General features: G+C 40.3%; 1 protein-coding gene across 1 annotated transcript in view; it reads right to left on the bottom strand.

Annotated features, from left to right (window-relative positions):
• The window catches only part of ptprga (protein tyrosine phosphatase receptor type Ga), a 540919-nt gene that overhangs the window by 19514 nt on the left and 503947 nt on the right, over nucleotides 1–17458 (bottom strand). Inside the window, exons 16-22 of the mRNA XM_053316686.1 lie at nucleotides 12062–12153; nucleotides 9214–9310; nucleotides 7249–7331; nucleotides 6658–6792; nucleotides 5249–5383; nucleotides 4659–4834; nucleotides 513–648 (exon numbers count right to left, since the gene is read on the bottom strand). Of these exons, the coding sequence (XP_053172661.1) occupies nucleotides 513–648; nucleotides 4659–4834; nucleotides 5249–5383; nucleotides 6658–6792; nucleotides 7249–7331; nucleotides 9214–9310; nucleotides 12062–12153 (854 nt within the window). The remainder of the gene's footprint in view (nucleotides 1–512; nucleotides 649–4658; nucleotides 4835–5248; nucleotides 5384–6657; nucleotides 6793–7248; nucleotides 7332–9213; nucleotides 9311–12061; nucleotides 12154–17458) is intronic.

Consider the following 17458-nt stretch of genomic DNA (forward strand, 5'->3'; position numbering starts at 1 on the left):
TTGGCTTTATTTTGTATATCAAAAAGGTAGAAACAGTCATTCCGGAGCATGATTATTGATATTTTGAACGCCCAAACAAATACAGAAGCTCCGCCCCTAAAATTAAAGGAAAAAACCCAAAATCTCCACTTCAGTTAATGCAAATCTGTTAGAATTTGGTATTTCCATCACCTGACCTGTTGTTCTACAGGAGGACTTAAGGCTTAAGATAAAACACTGGTGCAGGTTTGACACATGTCACTGTGTTTGGCTTCTATTAAAGATAACTGTCAGCTAAACTGTCATCAGTGTATGAATGTGTGTGAATAGGTGAATGAGACAAGTAGGTCAAAAAGACTAGAAAAGTGCTCTAGATGTACAGTCCATTTACTATTTAAACTAACCACAGGAAACAATGACTGTCCATGCTCTTATAACTTAGAAGCTGCATTTTCCCAACACATTTGATGCACACACACACACACACACACACACACACACACACACACACACACACACACACACACACAAACCTCAGTCTGGACTAGGTAGTTGCGCTGGGTGCGTATGTGTTTGAGGAAGGCGAGTACATTAACTGTGCTCTTGTCTTTGATCTGCTGCAGCATGCTGTCGATGGCGATGTACGTCCCTGTCCGACCCACTCCAGCACTGCAACACAACACAACAACAGTGAGGACAAACAGCACCAGGCAAAGGAAAAGTAAAGCATTTAAACGGATGTGACATGGTTGATTGGATATTTTATGTGTTGACAAGAGGAAGAGAGCTGACAGGAGATGAGGGACACACACACCTACACCTGTCACCCTCTGATTACATGCTCAGCACCTTAAACATCTATGACATCATGGCCTCCTATGCCCCATTTTTCTTATTATTCACTGCTGTCAGCATACCTGCAGGAGCGGTGAGTGTAACATCACAACCCCTTTACATTATTAAAGGGGTTAAAGGGGATATTAGTCATTTATTATCAGTGCAGACATCCATATTTAATCAATTCAGAGCTCTGTGTGTTTGATTGTATCTAAATAGGTAGAACACCAGTCAATGTGTGAGTCAGGACTGTGGAGATTTAGCAACACATTTATAAGTGCAGAATACTTTTTGATAGCAGGTGGAGACAGAATTGTCTGCACATGTTTTGCAGATTTTCTTTTTAAAATGTTATGTCTCAGTTTTGGCAGTTTGTATCAATTATACCTAACTTCCAGCTGAGAGCAAAATGGCCTTTGATCTTTTGTTGTTGTTGCTTTTTTTTCCTGAATTCATTTTTTATAAAGATGTTTTTCCATTTTTCAGCATATACCTGAAGAAGCTCTTTGCATATTAAAAAGGATACATTAAAAGGAGGAGGTGAAGACAGTGTCAATAATACTGTATGTACAGGTGACAACACATTTTTAACTGCTCAGAACATAATGAATGACAGGTGACAGAATTAAAGGAACAGTGAAGAAAGTTCACTGCATGACAACAAACCCAATCAACACCTATACCCTAACTACAGATTCAGTTTGCTGTGGTTTTAAAGCTAAATGGCAAATGTGAGTGTGCCTCTGTCTGCTCTGCTTCTTGCATAATGACGTGTGTGTGTGTGTGTGTGTGTGTGTGTGCGCGCTCTGGTGTAAAATGGTGATAATGAGTGGTATGTCAGGAGCCACAGTAGCAAGGCAGCATGACAAGTTATTATCAACCATCACATTGCAGATGATAGCAGAGAGCTTCATCCTCTGATTCCCCCTGAGAATACATCCAGTGGACAATTACTGTTCCGGTAATTTCCCTGCCTGCCTTACAGTAACATGCTCTTAAATACAAGCTGACTGCAGGTTCACTGTTTCTGCTGAGATCTGCAGTTGTAGTAAATGTAGCTGCAAGTGTAGGAGACAAAAGGTGTAGGTGTAACATTAGCAGCTACAAATAGCTTTGTGATATCTCTGTGTAACAATGATGAGTGGAAATACACTTCAGAAGTGTTTTTACATTTGTGTTCAGCATGTAAATTCTCAAAAAAATATCCAATATTGAAATGATATAAGAGTCATAAAATCAAATAACAGTGTGGCAAATTTTAACAAATAAAGGATGGTTAAAAAACATAGAGTTGGTAATTATCTGTATATGTAAATACCTTATTGCTGACTTACAGCTGAGTCACACACAAACAAGTTATGCATACACCAAACACCAAAAGCACATTTACATGTAGTCACAAAGATCAGTTACTGAAAAGTAATATGTGTCATTTTTATATATCTATATATCTCATGCCCGTGCTCATTTTACCCCTACCTTGGGGCAACTTTTTTTTTTATGAGTCATTGTTTTAAAACCATAATAATTGAACAACTAGTTTTACTCTCCATGGGTACACAACAACCTGAGGTATATATGGTAACTACTATTTGAAACTAATACACTTTTATTTTCCATTAAAGACCGTGTAAAGTGAATTCAGACATTTTCTTCTAAACACATTAACCTTTGTGTCGTCCTCCCGGGTCAAATTGACCCCGTCTTTTTTGACTGTTCCTTCCTTCCTTTTTATGTTCTTCCTCCCTCCTTCTCTCTTTCTTTCCTTCCTCTCTTTCCTCCTGTCCTTCCTTCCTTCCTTCCCTCCCACCTACCTTCCTTCCTTCCTTATTTCCTCCGTCCTTCCTTCCTTTCCTCCCTCCCTCCCTCCCACCTACCTTCCTTCCTTCCTTCCTTATTTCCTCCGTCCTTCCTTCCTTTCCTCCCTCCCTCCCTCCCACCTACCTTCCTTCCTTCCTTCCTTATTTCCTCCGTCCTTCCTTCCTTCCTCCCTTCCTTCTTTCCTTTCCTCCCTTCCTCCCTCCTTTCCTTCCTTCCTTCCTGCCTTCCTTCCTTCCTTTCCTTCCTTCTTTCCTTTCCTTCCTCCCACCTACCTTCCTTCCTTCCTTATTTCCTCCGTCCTTCCTTCCTTCCTTCTTTCCTTTCCTTTCCTCCCTTCCTTCCTTCCTCCCTCCTTAATTCCTTCCTTCCTTCTTTCCTTCCTTCCTCCCTCCTTTCCTTCCTCCCTCCTTTCCTTCCTTCCTTCCTTCCTTCCTCCTCATTTCCTTCCTTCCTTCCTTCCTTCCTTCCTTCCTTCCTTCCTCCCTCCTCATTTCCTTTCCTTCTTCCTCCCTTCCTTCCTTCCTTCCTTGACTCGAGGACAACAGGAGGGTTCATATAGGTCATAAATGTATTTCTAAAAAAGGTGTAAAAATCATTTCAACCATTTAGATTTGAATTGTGGAGCTAGGCTTCACAAACTGTGTTTCAACATTTCTGTGTTCAGGATTTAGTGGGCGGGTCTGAAAATCATAAACCCGCCCCTGCTGCTGTAGAGTATAAATACATTCATCACACACTACTACTACTACAGTCTACAGTTAGCCAGTTAGCTGAGTTAGCAGCTGAGCTAGTAGCTGAGTTAGCAGTAGAAAGCTCTAGCATCCATGTTTCTGGTAGAGGTGGTGACTTTGATTGACAGGTGACACTTGGTAGGGGGCGGGGTTTCAATGAACTCGGCGGCCACACCCACAGCGTTTGGGAGCAGAGAAAGAGACTGAGTTTTACACAACTTTGAAGCCTAATTTCATATATTTGGTGATTTTTTTAATCATTCAAATTTGGCAGGGTGGTTAACAACACACTTTTCTGTGGTATGTCAAACTCAGAACACACATTTATTCTTACTTTACATGGACTTTAAAATCATCAAAATGGCTCATGTTACCCTGTTCTTTGCCATCATTCCCACTGCTCCTTAAGCTACTTTAAACTATCCTGCAGATGTTTTATATTAAATAGCCAGAGAAAGAAAGAAAGAAAAAAAGAAAGAGTATGCCAGTTGAGTTCCTGGAATTCTTTAATATGAAACATCTTCACAGGAAGTCAATGTTGAATGTTGCTTAATAGCTATGGAGGAATTGGCAAAGAGGTGATCGATAACTCTGAGAAGAGAAACCGAAAGAAGCTGTGTTGTTGTCCTCTGAAATGTATGTTATATTAAATGTGTCACCACAACAGGTAAACACAGGTTTGCTGAACTGAGGACATTAGGAATAAAGGCATGTCTCTAATATACTGTAAGCCTGTTCCTTCTGCCACTGAGATATTTGAGAATTTATTCTAAATCAAATAAACACAGAATGGCAACAACATTCTAATTGCACCATGAGCAGGTTAGTTTGTTCATCAGATTGTGATATGTACGTAGACTTTACATACAGTATTATTATTCTCTGAGCTTCAGAACACAGTATTGTTTTGAGGCTCTGAGGTGATGTAAATATTCTGATGTTAATGAAAAAGCCTAAAGCTGGGACTTTAGCAATGAAAACAAACCCACCTATGAGACTCTCTGATTAAAAGACTAATGATAACATCAAAGGCTTACTGAAAATCAATGGCCAAATCCTAATGGATGAGAAACAAATTGAAAGATGCGTTCCTTAGTTATTTCAAGAGCTTGTAAGTAAGTGTTTTAATTGCATAGAGAGGTATCAATTAAATTATGCATGATGAAGACATACTGTAGCCTAATGAAGACACACTCTAATTAATTCAGGAGAAAGCTACATGTCAGCTGGGACCATATTAATGGAGGGAGCTGAGTTACAGTGACATGAAAGGAAGCACACAGGTGTTACCTGCAGTGGACAAGCATGGGTCCCATGTCAGGCATCTGGGCGGCTGAGGACCTGCGGACAAAGGTGAGGACGGGCATGGTATACTCAGGGACACCCATGTCTGGCCACTGGGTGTAATGGTACTGGAGCACTGTGCGTTCGCTCTGGGCCCGTGTCTTCGGGTTCCCCTTCCCACCCTGGATGGAAGTAAAGAGAGGATGGAAGAGATTGGTTGTCAGGTTGGAGAAAGATGAGATGAAAGAAAAGATAATTGTGGTAGTATTTAGGGAGGGAGACAAAGAATGTACAATTAGCATCAATTTGTTGTGTAAAGCATCTCTGAGTATCTTGAAAGTGTTCTAACTTCTACATTTCTTTTGCGTATATACACACATACATTAATGAAAGTAAATAAAGTGGAGCAAAAACTCAAGACTGACAAGACACTTTTATCATTTGGTCAGTGTTATACATTAGTATACATTAGTGCTCTGCCACGTTAGTGGTTCTAAGAGGTTATTGACCCCACAAACTTAATCTGAATGATTTACAAAGCATGACATCACTTCCTGTCCAGATAAGGAGTTGAGCTTCTTCTCATCCGTTCTCACCTTCTTCACTTTAGTGTTGCGCAGTGTGAAATGGCGTATGGTGTAGCAGGCATGAACTTTGGTGCTTTTCAGTGTGACTACCATGTTGCCATACTCTTCACTGTTCTCTGTTGGCCAGTACTGGTCACATTTTCTCTGTAGAACAAGTACAAACAAACACACAAATCACATCAAGTCATTAAGTTTTAAGGCGCTATGCTGAGCCAGGAAACATTTCGCTCAATGTTTCACTTTTCCCATCAAATAGACAGTGTACGTGTACTGTACTGTATGTTTCTGTGACATGAGGAGCTCAGTGCAGAATTATAGACTTCCTGAAAGACACAGTTGTAAGGTAGAAACCCAAAGGGCCTCTCTGGGGGCCCCTCAGAAGAAGAAGACTCTTCACAGTACAACAGTAAACATCACAACACCATTCAAACATACTAAGTGTTGTACTGTTGACTGCATGTGGTATAACAGCAGATGACCATGCTGAATGCTTCTATTGTCTATTGACAAGCACTGAAGCAATTTTCAACATGCTTTAGTCTAGGCTCATTAATACATGAATGGAAATTTGATTTGAATCCGTTTTTATTTATTGAATGACATGCTAATAAATGCCTGCTTGTCATATAGATTATACAAAACGCAGACGTTTAATAATTATATCATATTTTGCCAAAAAATGTATTCTCACTCTCTGGAAGAGTGAATCACCTCCTAGTTTCAAAATGTTTATAGACCACTTAAATAAATGCTTGCCTTTGGAGAGACTGACATGGGAAATATGCTCACGGACAGATTTTTATAGAATTGTGGAGGCCTTTATTTATTATGATCTTGGTTTTGAATTTGGGCCTTTATTATTTGAAATGTTAATGAACTCTTAATGAACTCCTGATGATGTGTTGTTGCTGTGAATGACAACTTGAAGCCAAAGCAGGCTGTTAAGGGATATTTTATTTGGTTTTGACCAACTTCAGACATAATAATTACTGCTTTATATTGTTCATTTCAGGTTGGACCTAAATCACCATATTATGTTACCCTAGACTGTACATTGCACATTAGCCAAAACTAGAACAGTAAGGACTGTTGGAAGCTGGAATGGATACTTTCCAGAGGATTGTGCTCTCTATTAAACTATTAAGTCTGTTGGAGATAAAGATCCCAGCATGCCTAGAAAGACACATCCCTCCATTAATATCAGTTATGTGAAATACTGACATGTGCAAATTCAGCTTTAACACCAGGATGCTACAGGTGTCAAGTGTTTCCTATGAAAATGAAAATGTATAGAACCTTTGATTCTTTATGTCACACATTCATACATTGTAATATACATTCACAGGTTGTCAGACACATGTGAACCTTGTCTTATACATCCACAGAGCTGACTGTCAGCAGCTTCATGTAGCACATACCCGGCCTTTCTCCACCAAGTTGGTGATCATTACAATCATGCCTGTATTCTGCTCCCACACCATCCGCCAAAAATCCTCAAATGTGGACTTGAGAGGTCCCTGGGCTGCAATGTAAGCTTTAGGCTTATTATAACCCTAATGGATGAATGAAAGAGGCAGAACATTAGCTTGGAAATATGTGGCATAGAAAAAAGCAAATCAGTAAACTACAATCCTTCCAATAGTTAATTACGTTACATAAAAGATACATTACTATATTGCAGTCAACATCTCTAAAATGATTCTTCCACACACACACACACACACACACACACACACACACACACACACACACACACACACACACACACACACACACACACACACACACACACACACACACACACACACACACACACACACACACACACACACACACACACACACACACACACACACACACACACACACACACACACACACACACACACACACACACACACACACACACACACACACACACACACACACACACACACACACACACACACACACACACACACACACACACACACACACACACACACACACCTCCCCAGTGGAAGCACTCACATCTACATAGTTGGCATTGATGTAGTCGGTGTGTTTGGAGTCCTTCCCAGCCAGCGGCCTCAGCTTCACCCTGCTGTGGTCATCTGAGGAGGAAACACAGAGTAGTAAAGCGGTGAGTGTGTTTGTGTGAATGGAAGCACCTTAACCCTAACCCCTAACACAGTGCTGCTGTCCATGTAATGTTGTTAGCTTGATGCCATGCCAAGGCACCTGCTTCCAACTAAGAAGCACATTAACCTTTGCGGTTGAAACAATGATGGAACTGAGTCGTGTTGTCTTTTACAAACAGCTAACCAGCACGTCTCCTGCCCTCTGCTTCCAGCATGCACTCTAATAAACACAGGACTCAGCTACTTCCAGCCAGTAATCCACAGCCAATGGCTGTATGAGACGTGAAACATTTATTAGAGACTGATGGAGTCTGGCAGCAAATGTGTGTGTGTGATTTGTGGGACATTTTTGCTCTGTTAGTGCTGCTAAAGCATAAGGACAGTAATGTTGGTATTATATATATATACACACATATATATATATGATTATATGAGACCATGACCTTTCCTCTGCTGTGCCTCTAGGGACAAACTTCAACTGATATATTTCTCAAAATCTACAAAAGAAAATTCACATTCACCACTCTATATTTTGGGTAATTACATACCAATTTAGAAGAATCAACAGCAAAGTGATGACGAGATGACCGATTAGCTGTTGACATTCATGGTTCCCAGCAGAGGATCCTGACTGATTGTGTTAATACAGCTGTCTTTCCTCTACAACCACCCTTACACCATCATTTCCACCTGCTACACTAGAATCTGGCTGGTTACAATGACATTGAGATATACTCCCCAAAGAGAAAGAAACCTCAGAATTTTGTGATTTTATTACCTTAATTTTTCTCTTCCAAAGCTGTCTTGGCTCATATAAACCTTCTTTACAGGAAGCTAACATGGAGGGAAACTCCTAACACCAAAGTAAAGACCAATCTCCTTTTAAAAATCCAGGTGTTTTCAGTAAAAACCATTCATGATAAATGTTGTGTTTCAACTAAGGCTATGTTACTTTAACCTGATTGTTACTGTGATTTCATTCAGTGTGTTTTATTGGTTTTGGTTTTATTCTTAAACACTGGAAAACAGTGTAAAAGCTTCCCATGAAGAGGTGTATACTAGAAATGATCCATCGACTCAATTAACTGAATTTTTAAAATCAATTACTCAAAATACACAGTACACAGTTAGCAATGGTTGTTACAAGACTGTCCATTTGAATACAAACACTAAATTTGGTGCAGAATATTAGTGGTCATTTATTATGTTGAGGGTAGACTAGTTATGAAAGATCAGCAAGGGTAGAGTACCACCAAACATAGATACCATATTACCCCAATCTTAACACATCTGCACTATAGTTACCAGTTAGATTTAGAACTGATTTAAGGTTTATTAGACCCTGACCTGTTAACCCTTGAGGAGCTAGAATACAGCGTGCAATCTTCACAGTCCAGGCTAAAGACTAAAGGTGCTTTCTTTATTAAGGCTGCTAGACTGTGGAATGACCTGCCTGAGTAGGTTAGGCTGGCTAAATCACTTTCATCTTTTAAATACCTTCTAAAAATAAACTTACATAGAAGGCCTTAATGGTGGGGAGTCGATGAGGCATGTTTTTAATGATTTGTTTTGAATCATATGACCTTTTATTCCTTTAACTAAAATTGTTGTTATTTTTCTAGTTTTCTTTTATTCAGCTCTGTTAATTGTGCTGAAATTTTATAATTGTCTCTTTAGGTTTTATTGTATACAAATCGCTTTATGCTGAAAATATCAAAATAAGCAAATATTTGATATGTATCTTGTTTGAGAGATAATTGCTCACATTAGAGTGTGCCATGAAATGTGTGTATCTCGGGATGTGTAGTGTGATATGTGTATTTGTGAGTGTGTAATCCTGGTTTGGTTTACTCACAGGCCACTATGTTGATGTATCTGTTCTTGTGCTTGTTGTCAGGGTGGTTGGAGTGCTCTGATGTGATCTTCATATCTGCAGTGCAGCGCTGAACCTCCTGCAGAAGGACAAACACACAAACACACAAACACACAAAATCTCAATGTAATTGCAGACTGCCATGCTACATGCTCTGCAGAGGATCAACCACTTTGATTTAACCAAAATAACTTTTGCACAGTGGGGTGTAATAAATATTGCAGTCTCTAAAGGGTCCATGTCTTACATTTAGATTTAAAAAGCAAAGTTCAGTTGGTCTTCTGAAGGGAATGATATGATTCTGTTTGCATTTATTTCTGTCCAAATGTAGCCTACATACATACTTTTCATAAACCTTCAAAAAGGTATTTTGTTGTTGATGAATTATGTACTTTTGGGTTGTTTGACATCCATCACATGCTACTGTCATAACTTTGAAATGGTCCATTTCTCTTACACAAAAGCTGCTCTCCCTGTTCTACCTGTTCAGGCTGATTCCAACTTCCTCAGCCTCTCTTTCTCTACAGCAAGTGTTCCTTTCTTCACAGCTTGTGGTTAAATAAGCTACATTGCTTCATTTATTTTCTTGACTTGAGGGTATAGTACAACATGTTGGAAAGAAACAGCTACAGTCAATTTAGACTGAAAATCAATTACAGAATTCACCCTGGAGATCTGTTCTTGTTTACTTCCTCTATTTTTTCCATAATTATTCTCCTATGTGGATACTGCCTCATGGCTGTTGCTTATAGTCCTAAAAATGACAGAGAGCAATTCTGGGCTGAGCAGCCTGTGAATATATGTCAGTGTTTAATGTTGAGTTCCTGCCAAACAAACAGCTGTTGGCTGCTAACTCAGCATGGCCAACAGGGAACGCAGACGCTGGATTTGGCTCTGACCCTTCGGTCTCATTTCCTCTGGGGCTTTACAGGCCCATCGTCTTGTTTTAGCACTATTAAACATGGATTCATCATTCTAGTTGGGAAAGGGATTTATTTTTGGCATAGTGGGATTCACGTGACTATGTGTGAGTGGATCAGGTTGCAGGTATGATGGGAAGAGACAGGGTGGGACTGCAGATGATGTCACACAGACAGGTGATGTGGTCAGCAGATGGTGCATGAACTGGTACATATATTCACACATATGTGCAGAGCTTTAAACTCATCCACATGCAAGAACACCGAAGTGTACACACACACACACACACACACACACACACACACACACACACACACACACACACACACACACACACACACACACACACACACACACACACACACACACACACACACACACACACACACACACACACACACAGGTTCCATTGCTGGTGCTATCTTAGAACATGAGAGACTGGGTAATACCAGTGTACCTTTGGTGTCACAGTGAAGTTATTGTGTACTGATAATCAGCATGGAACACTATAGTACATGCACTGCCCTCTCACAACAACATAGTGATGCAACCTAGCTTTATGACCCTGCTCCAAACAAGCTGGAATGCACATTTGACAGTGTGTTAAAATGGAATGAGAATGAACACATGTACAGACGGGTGTCAAATGAAAGGATAAAAACTGCATAGACCCTGTTTACATCACTAACATGTGATCTTTCCCCTGTTACTAGGGAGCGTCTCTATATTCTCCAGGAACATCAACCTCTATAGAAGCATTTCACAATCACCATTGAATCTCTCTCTCTCTCTGTATAGTAATGATAAATAGCCTTTTTTTATTGTCCCATGGGGAAATTCGTTTTCTTGGAGTATTCACTGCTACTTTTGATTATTTAGCTGGGTGGCAACAATGTCACACACAATGCAGATGGGACTAAATCATGTTAATTGATGTCTTCAGCCTCCCAGAGTCCCTCTATCAAAGCAGGAAAAACTGGGACAGCCGGGATGGTGAGGATGAGGCAGGCGGATCATTTCATTTGAGAAGGAGACCCTTTTTCCTAAAGCACTTCCCAGTGTCCATCAAGCCTAAACCAGGGCAGTGGGGGGGGAGGGGTCCATTGTGCTATGTGGAGTGTGAAGGCCACTGTTTTTTCCAATTAAGTAACTCATTCAGGGGGTCTAGCTCAGTCCACCCACCCACTAGAAAGAGCATGAACTAGGAATGTGGAGAGATTGGAGGAGAAGCTGGAGACAAAGAAGAAGAGGAAGAAGAAGTAGAGAGAAAAGGAACAGAGCAACCCACAATCGCACAGTGTGCTTCGGCTGGTGTAATGAAGCGTGCCAGGTTTATAACTAAAGTAAATTGCCCATCGCTGAAACATCCCTCTCGTTCTCTCTGAGATAACCACAATCATTCAGTGTGCAGCCTTTTTTGTCTTCATTATCTCTCACTATCTTTTAGTTCAATATTCATTCAGTGTGGGAGTATTTAGACAGTACACCACCTATATTTATTCCACAACAAGGTTATATAGGCATAAATGATAACTACTATCTGAAAAATGACTAAGCGACATCTTTTAGTGATGTGCTATATTTACATTTTCTGCATATATACTGATGTATTATGGATTATATACTGGTTAGAGCTTTAGAAATACAGTGGGAATAAAGACAATAGCCACTCCTCATGTTCTAATGCATCAGTTTATTTGTGCCTGGCTCTCAGTGTCAGATGACAGATTTGGTCATGTGCATGTGCTGTTTCCAAAATGTAATGAAAGGAGCACAAATGTATTCTGTCTGTTATTGGCTGGTACCAAGTGGATCAAGTGGTAGACTAGAAGAAATGTCAGAGGCATACTAACTAATTATCACTCTGTTTTGAGGGTTAAGTTTGCAGGAGTAACATTTTACCGCTCACCTCAAAATCTTCAGAGAATCCATGTTGGTTATTTGAGTAGAGTTCAGAGACGTGCTTGATGAACTGCTTGACTGGAATGGCTTCCATGTCATCTGCAGAGGAGACAAGAGAGCGATAAACAGCAGCATGTCCTCTCAACTGCTCATACTGGACTGTTGCCAAATCTGTGTATATAAGTGTCGGAGAAACATACACATGGTAACCTACCCATGATAAACAAAGGTAAGGCAGTGACTCATGATTGAGGCTGTGCCAGACCATTTACATTGTTTTGTTAGATCAATTCAAACATTACAGAAGAGTCTAGAGCGGTAGTATCCAACCTTGCTCCTGGAGAGCTACTGCCCTGCATGTTTTATACACACCTGATTCTAATTATTAACTTGTTGTCAAGCCCGTTGATGAGCTTCAGCTGCTTGATAACAAGTTCATTAAAGTCTGTGTAAAGCCATATACCACATACCACAGAAAAGTGTGTTGTTAACCACCCTGCCAAATTTGAATGATTAAAAAAAAAAGCCAAATATATGCAATTATGCTTAAGTTGTGTAAAAATCAGCCTCTTTCTCTGCTCCCAAACGCTGTGGGAGTGCCCGCTGAGTCTGTTGAAACCCCCGCCCCCTACCAAGTGTCACCTGTCAATCAAAGTCACCACCTCTACCAGAAACATAGACGCTATGTCTGAGAGCTTTCTGCTGCTAACCATAGACTGTGCGCTAACACAGCTCGGCGGCTAACTCAGCTGCTAGCTCGGCGGCTAACACAGCGGCGAACTCGGCTGCTAACACAGCTGACTGGCTAACTGTAGACTGTAGTAGTAGTAGTGTGTGCTGAATGTATTTATACCTCTACAGCAGCAGGGGAGGGTTTATGCCAATCCTGAACACAGAAATGTTGAAACACAGTTTGTGAAGCCTAGCTCCACAATTCAAATCTAAATGGTTGAAATGCTTTTTACACCTTTTTTAGAAATACATTTATGGCGTATTTAACGTGTCTGAATTCACTTTACACTGTCACTAAGAGAATCAAGTGTTTTAGAGTTTAAATAAAATACATTTACATCATTATTGCTATGTTATATTTTCATGTCTGAGGTCAAATAGGACATGATATTGTGTGATAGGAGATGTTTAGTGGTGTAAAAGCTCAAAAATACACTCTCTCTGCTCTCTGAAACATGAATCAAGGTTTAATCACACATTTGGTATAGACGCTTTTTATGAGGGGATTCTTAGATCGGGTCAAAATTGACCCATAACATAGTGCGAGGGTGTTGAGTATGAACAGTATGTAAGGAGTCATTTCTAAGTCATTTAAATTGAATTACAATGATGGAAATCAGTAAATCATAATGTCGGGCTGGGTGCAAATGGTGTAAATGTAAATGTTCTCATGATACTGTGTGGTGCTTTGAGTACATTCATTACCTGGAACTGTTCCAAGAGTAATGCAAGCTCAGTTAGGTTTCACTTCCACTGCTTTACTGCAGAGGACCAAGCTATTATAACATACAGGAAAGCTTGCCTAAAGTGGGTTTTTTTGTTCTGTTATGTTTTGTTGCTTGTGGGAGCTTTAAACTGGACGACAGACGACCGCTGCGCACGTTTCATCCTATGCAAACACTTGCATACAAACAGTTGCAAAGCGGTAGTCGTTCTTTAAACGCTGACAGCATAAAGAGCTGAACTCCAGTCAGATGATTGGTGCCCGCTCAGTCAAAAGGATGCAAAGACATTACACAAGAGCTAAAAACTCTCTCACAGCTCCTTTCAGTTTAGTCTTCATCAAATATTAACAAGAGCATATACTCGCTTTCTCTCTCACTTTGTGTCAGGCTAGATGCTCGTTTATGAATGCAAATACGTCAAAATTAGTTGTGTAAGTAAACAAAGCAGGCTGCTGAGTGCTGAGGAGAGCCAATTAGCTACTGTACATGGAGAACTCATTTTTTTATTTCTTTCATATATTTTAAAGACATCACTAATAGATCTGTACAGTATTAATGTCCTAGGCAATTAGACTATAGAAGTAAACAGCTGATTTTTAAAAAGTCTATTTGATTTCCTAAATAAAAACCTTCAATAAATCTAATAAACTCAATGAAGTGTCTTATTTATGACTCAGTAGTTCAGTAATTCGGCTCTCTAACAGGGTTTGAACAGTTCATGACTGAAGTGAAATTCATTTTGTTGGAGCACTCTTTTAGTTATTCTTGTGACCACAAACAGACATGTTCCCAAGCTGACAGTACAGATGTTTGCTGTGACAACAAGCTCGGTAACGCAGACAGAAAGATGTCCAAACTCATTTCCTTCAGAGCCTTTTCATCCGACTCGTTAAACACACTTTTCACTCCAGGTGAAATTTATTCTGAGCCGCTGGATGTGTCATTCATTGTAACTGGGGAAGCTTACATTCAACAGAATAGACATTCATTCTCATCTTGACATTTTTATTCAATTTGTTTTCACACAGCTCAAGGTGATGTTTCAATATTTAAGATTCTATGGATGTGTATATCATTAAATCTTTTGTGAAAACGAATAATGGTAAAACTTTAAATGACTATTTTCACCCATGTTTTGCTTTACAGAGGAATAAATACATCTCGTGATTTTTTTTTTTAATGAATGTTACACTGACTAAAGTATCATACATACAAACACACTGCCAAGTCCAAGTTTCAGTCTGACTTCTGGGAAGCTTTTCTTGCATTTATTCAACAGGTCCAGTGAAGAGGTGACAGGAAGTAAAGGGAGAGGACCAGAGACATGGAACTAAGGTTTCAGGTTGGATTTGAACCAGAGACATGCGGTCAGCAACTTGAGATTCCCATGACAGACAGAATTAATAATAATATGGAGTATTGATCTGGTCATCCTCATGAAAAAGCATGTTAGAACTAATGTAGCAAATCTGTCTTTTTTTGTGTGTGTGTGTGTTGAATGGTCGAGTGTGTAGTAAGTGGCTGCTACCTGCAAGTTTTAAATCCAGCCCAAGGCCTTAAAGAGGATTATGGGATGTGTGAGGCTCTAGGTCTGAGCTGATTGAGACAATTAACATGACTAACATATGGTCATACACCACAACCCTGTCTGCATGCAGTAGGCACTAATGTAACAGTGTGTGTCATGTGAGGCAGTATGGCTTATTTCCTGATCATTAGTCTTACCCTTATCAAAAAACAATACACTATACTACATTGATGTGAGTCTGTGCACTTGCTGAGAGGAGGGATGCAGGCTCAATGGCAGACCCCTGTTTTGTCTGTGCTGGACTCTGCCATGCCTCAAACACTGGCCCTGGTGTGAATGGAGGTCTTTGGACTCAGCCAAATCCCCATTGTAAAGAGGCCCTACAAGCTTTCAATTGATTTGATGGGTTTTGGATCCAAATCCTGGACCTAAGGACCAGAGCTGGACCTGCTAGAGAGCAGCTTCCAAGCCCTGTAGAGGTTTTAAATATGTGTTTGTGTTGCAGAGCCTCTCTCTTTCAACCTCTCTCTCTCTCTCTCTCTCTCTTTCTCCCTCTCAGCAGAATAGTTTCAAGTTTGAGTTGAGCAATCCAAAACATTTCATCATAGTTATACATGTGGTTTTGCAGGCTTCCTACCATACTTAAAGTCTGTGTAAAGTAAGAATAAATATGTTTTCTGAGTTTGACATACCACAGAAAAGTGTGTTGTTAACCACCCTGCCAAATTTGAATGAGCAGAGTTCGATGAAACCCCGCCCCCTACCAAGTGTCACCTGTCAATCAAAGTCACCACCTCTTCCAGAAACATGGACGCTAGGTCTGAGAGCTTTCTGCTGCTAACTCAGCTGCCAGCTTGGCGGCTAACTCGGCTGCTAGCTTATTTAATGTGTTTAGAAGAAAATGTCTGAATTCACTTTACACAGTCTTTAAAAGCCTTCTACCTCTCTCTGCCTCACCCTTTTAGTTGTATTTGATATTCAAAGCGGTACACCAATGCATTCAGATATCACTTGTTCTCGGGATAGACGACACTATCATCTTGTTTAACGTCACTCACACAAACCAGACACTCAACTTAAGAGAGAAGTGAGTGGTGCTCATGTGCTCGGGTTTTTAAGTCGATCAATATTAGTTGAGACTGGGAGCCAGAGTAATGGAAGTCCATGTAAAAAAGCTTGGTTCTAGCTATATGTGTCATCTGGCTATATAGACAAAAACATGTCTTTTACCAGGTCTGTAAGACAGGGTTTTATTGTTAAGGACAGTGTGAAATGTAATAATATGTCTTCAGCTCAACAGTTCCACCACTGATAACAGTGCTGTGTGACAACAGGGTATCTGAGACTGTTTACACTGACCAGGGAGAGGACAATACTTCCTTAACAGATCTACAGCAGGAGAAAACTGACATATTCCTTTGAGGGGGAAAAACCCAGAGTTCCAGTCAGTGGTTGGATCTCATGAATGTGTGACATTTATCATTGTGTTTGGTTTCATAGCTCCATGGTGAGGTGTATGCATCAGTGTAATTAGGGTCAAAATTGTATGAAAAGTGCATTATATTCAACATCTAAAAGTCTACTCCCATATTCAAGTAAATATGTTCCATCTACACAGATTTACTATATATACTCATGTATTTAATCCCAGTTTGGATTATACTTATCCAGGCTGTTTGGTTACTGGAAGCTGAGACCAGTAGGTTCATTAAGCTCTCATGGTGACTTGTAACCTTGGACCTCTGCTGTAAGAATAGCCCTGACCCCTAACCCCACAGTGGATGACCACCTAACACTGTCCAGAAAGACTGTACTGAGATAGATGAATGGAAGGGACTGTACTGAGATAGATGAATGGAAGGGAAAAGGCAACCAATCAAAATAGGAAGGAAGGAGTATATCAGAATCTTTTTTTTAAAAAGACAGTGTAAAGTGAATTCAGACATTAAATAGATCATAAATGTATTTCTAAAAAAGGTGTAAAAAGCATTTCAACCATTTAGATTTGAATTGTGGAGCTAGGCTTCACAAACTGTGTTTCAACATTTCTGTGTTCAGGATTTAGTGGGCGGGTCTGAAAATAAACCCTCCCCTGCTGCTGTAGAGGTATAAATACATTCAGCACACACTACTACTACAGTCTACAGTTAGCCAGTTAGCTGAGTTAGCCGCCGAGCTAGCTGCCGAATTAGCCGCAGAGCTAGAAGCCAAGTTAGCCGCCGAGCTAGCAGCCAACTTAGCTGCCAAATTAGCCGCCAAGCTAGCAGCCAAGTTAGCCGCCGAGCTAGCAGCTGAGTTAGCAGCAGAAAGCTGTCAGACGTAGCGTCCATGTTTCGGGTAGAGGTGGTGACTTTGATTGACAGGTGACACTTGGTAGGGGGCGGGGTATCAGTGAACTCAGCGGATACTCCCACAGCGT

Source organism: Scomber japonicus, chromosome 3 (assembly GCF_027409825.1).
Source record: "Scomber japonicus isolate fScoJap1 chromosome 3, fScoJap1.pri, whole genome shotgun sequence".
Lineage (NCBI taxonomy): Eukaryota > Metazoa > Chordata > Actinopteri > Scombriformes > Scombridae > Scomber > Scomber japonicus.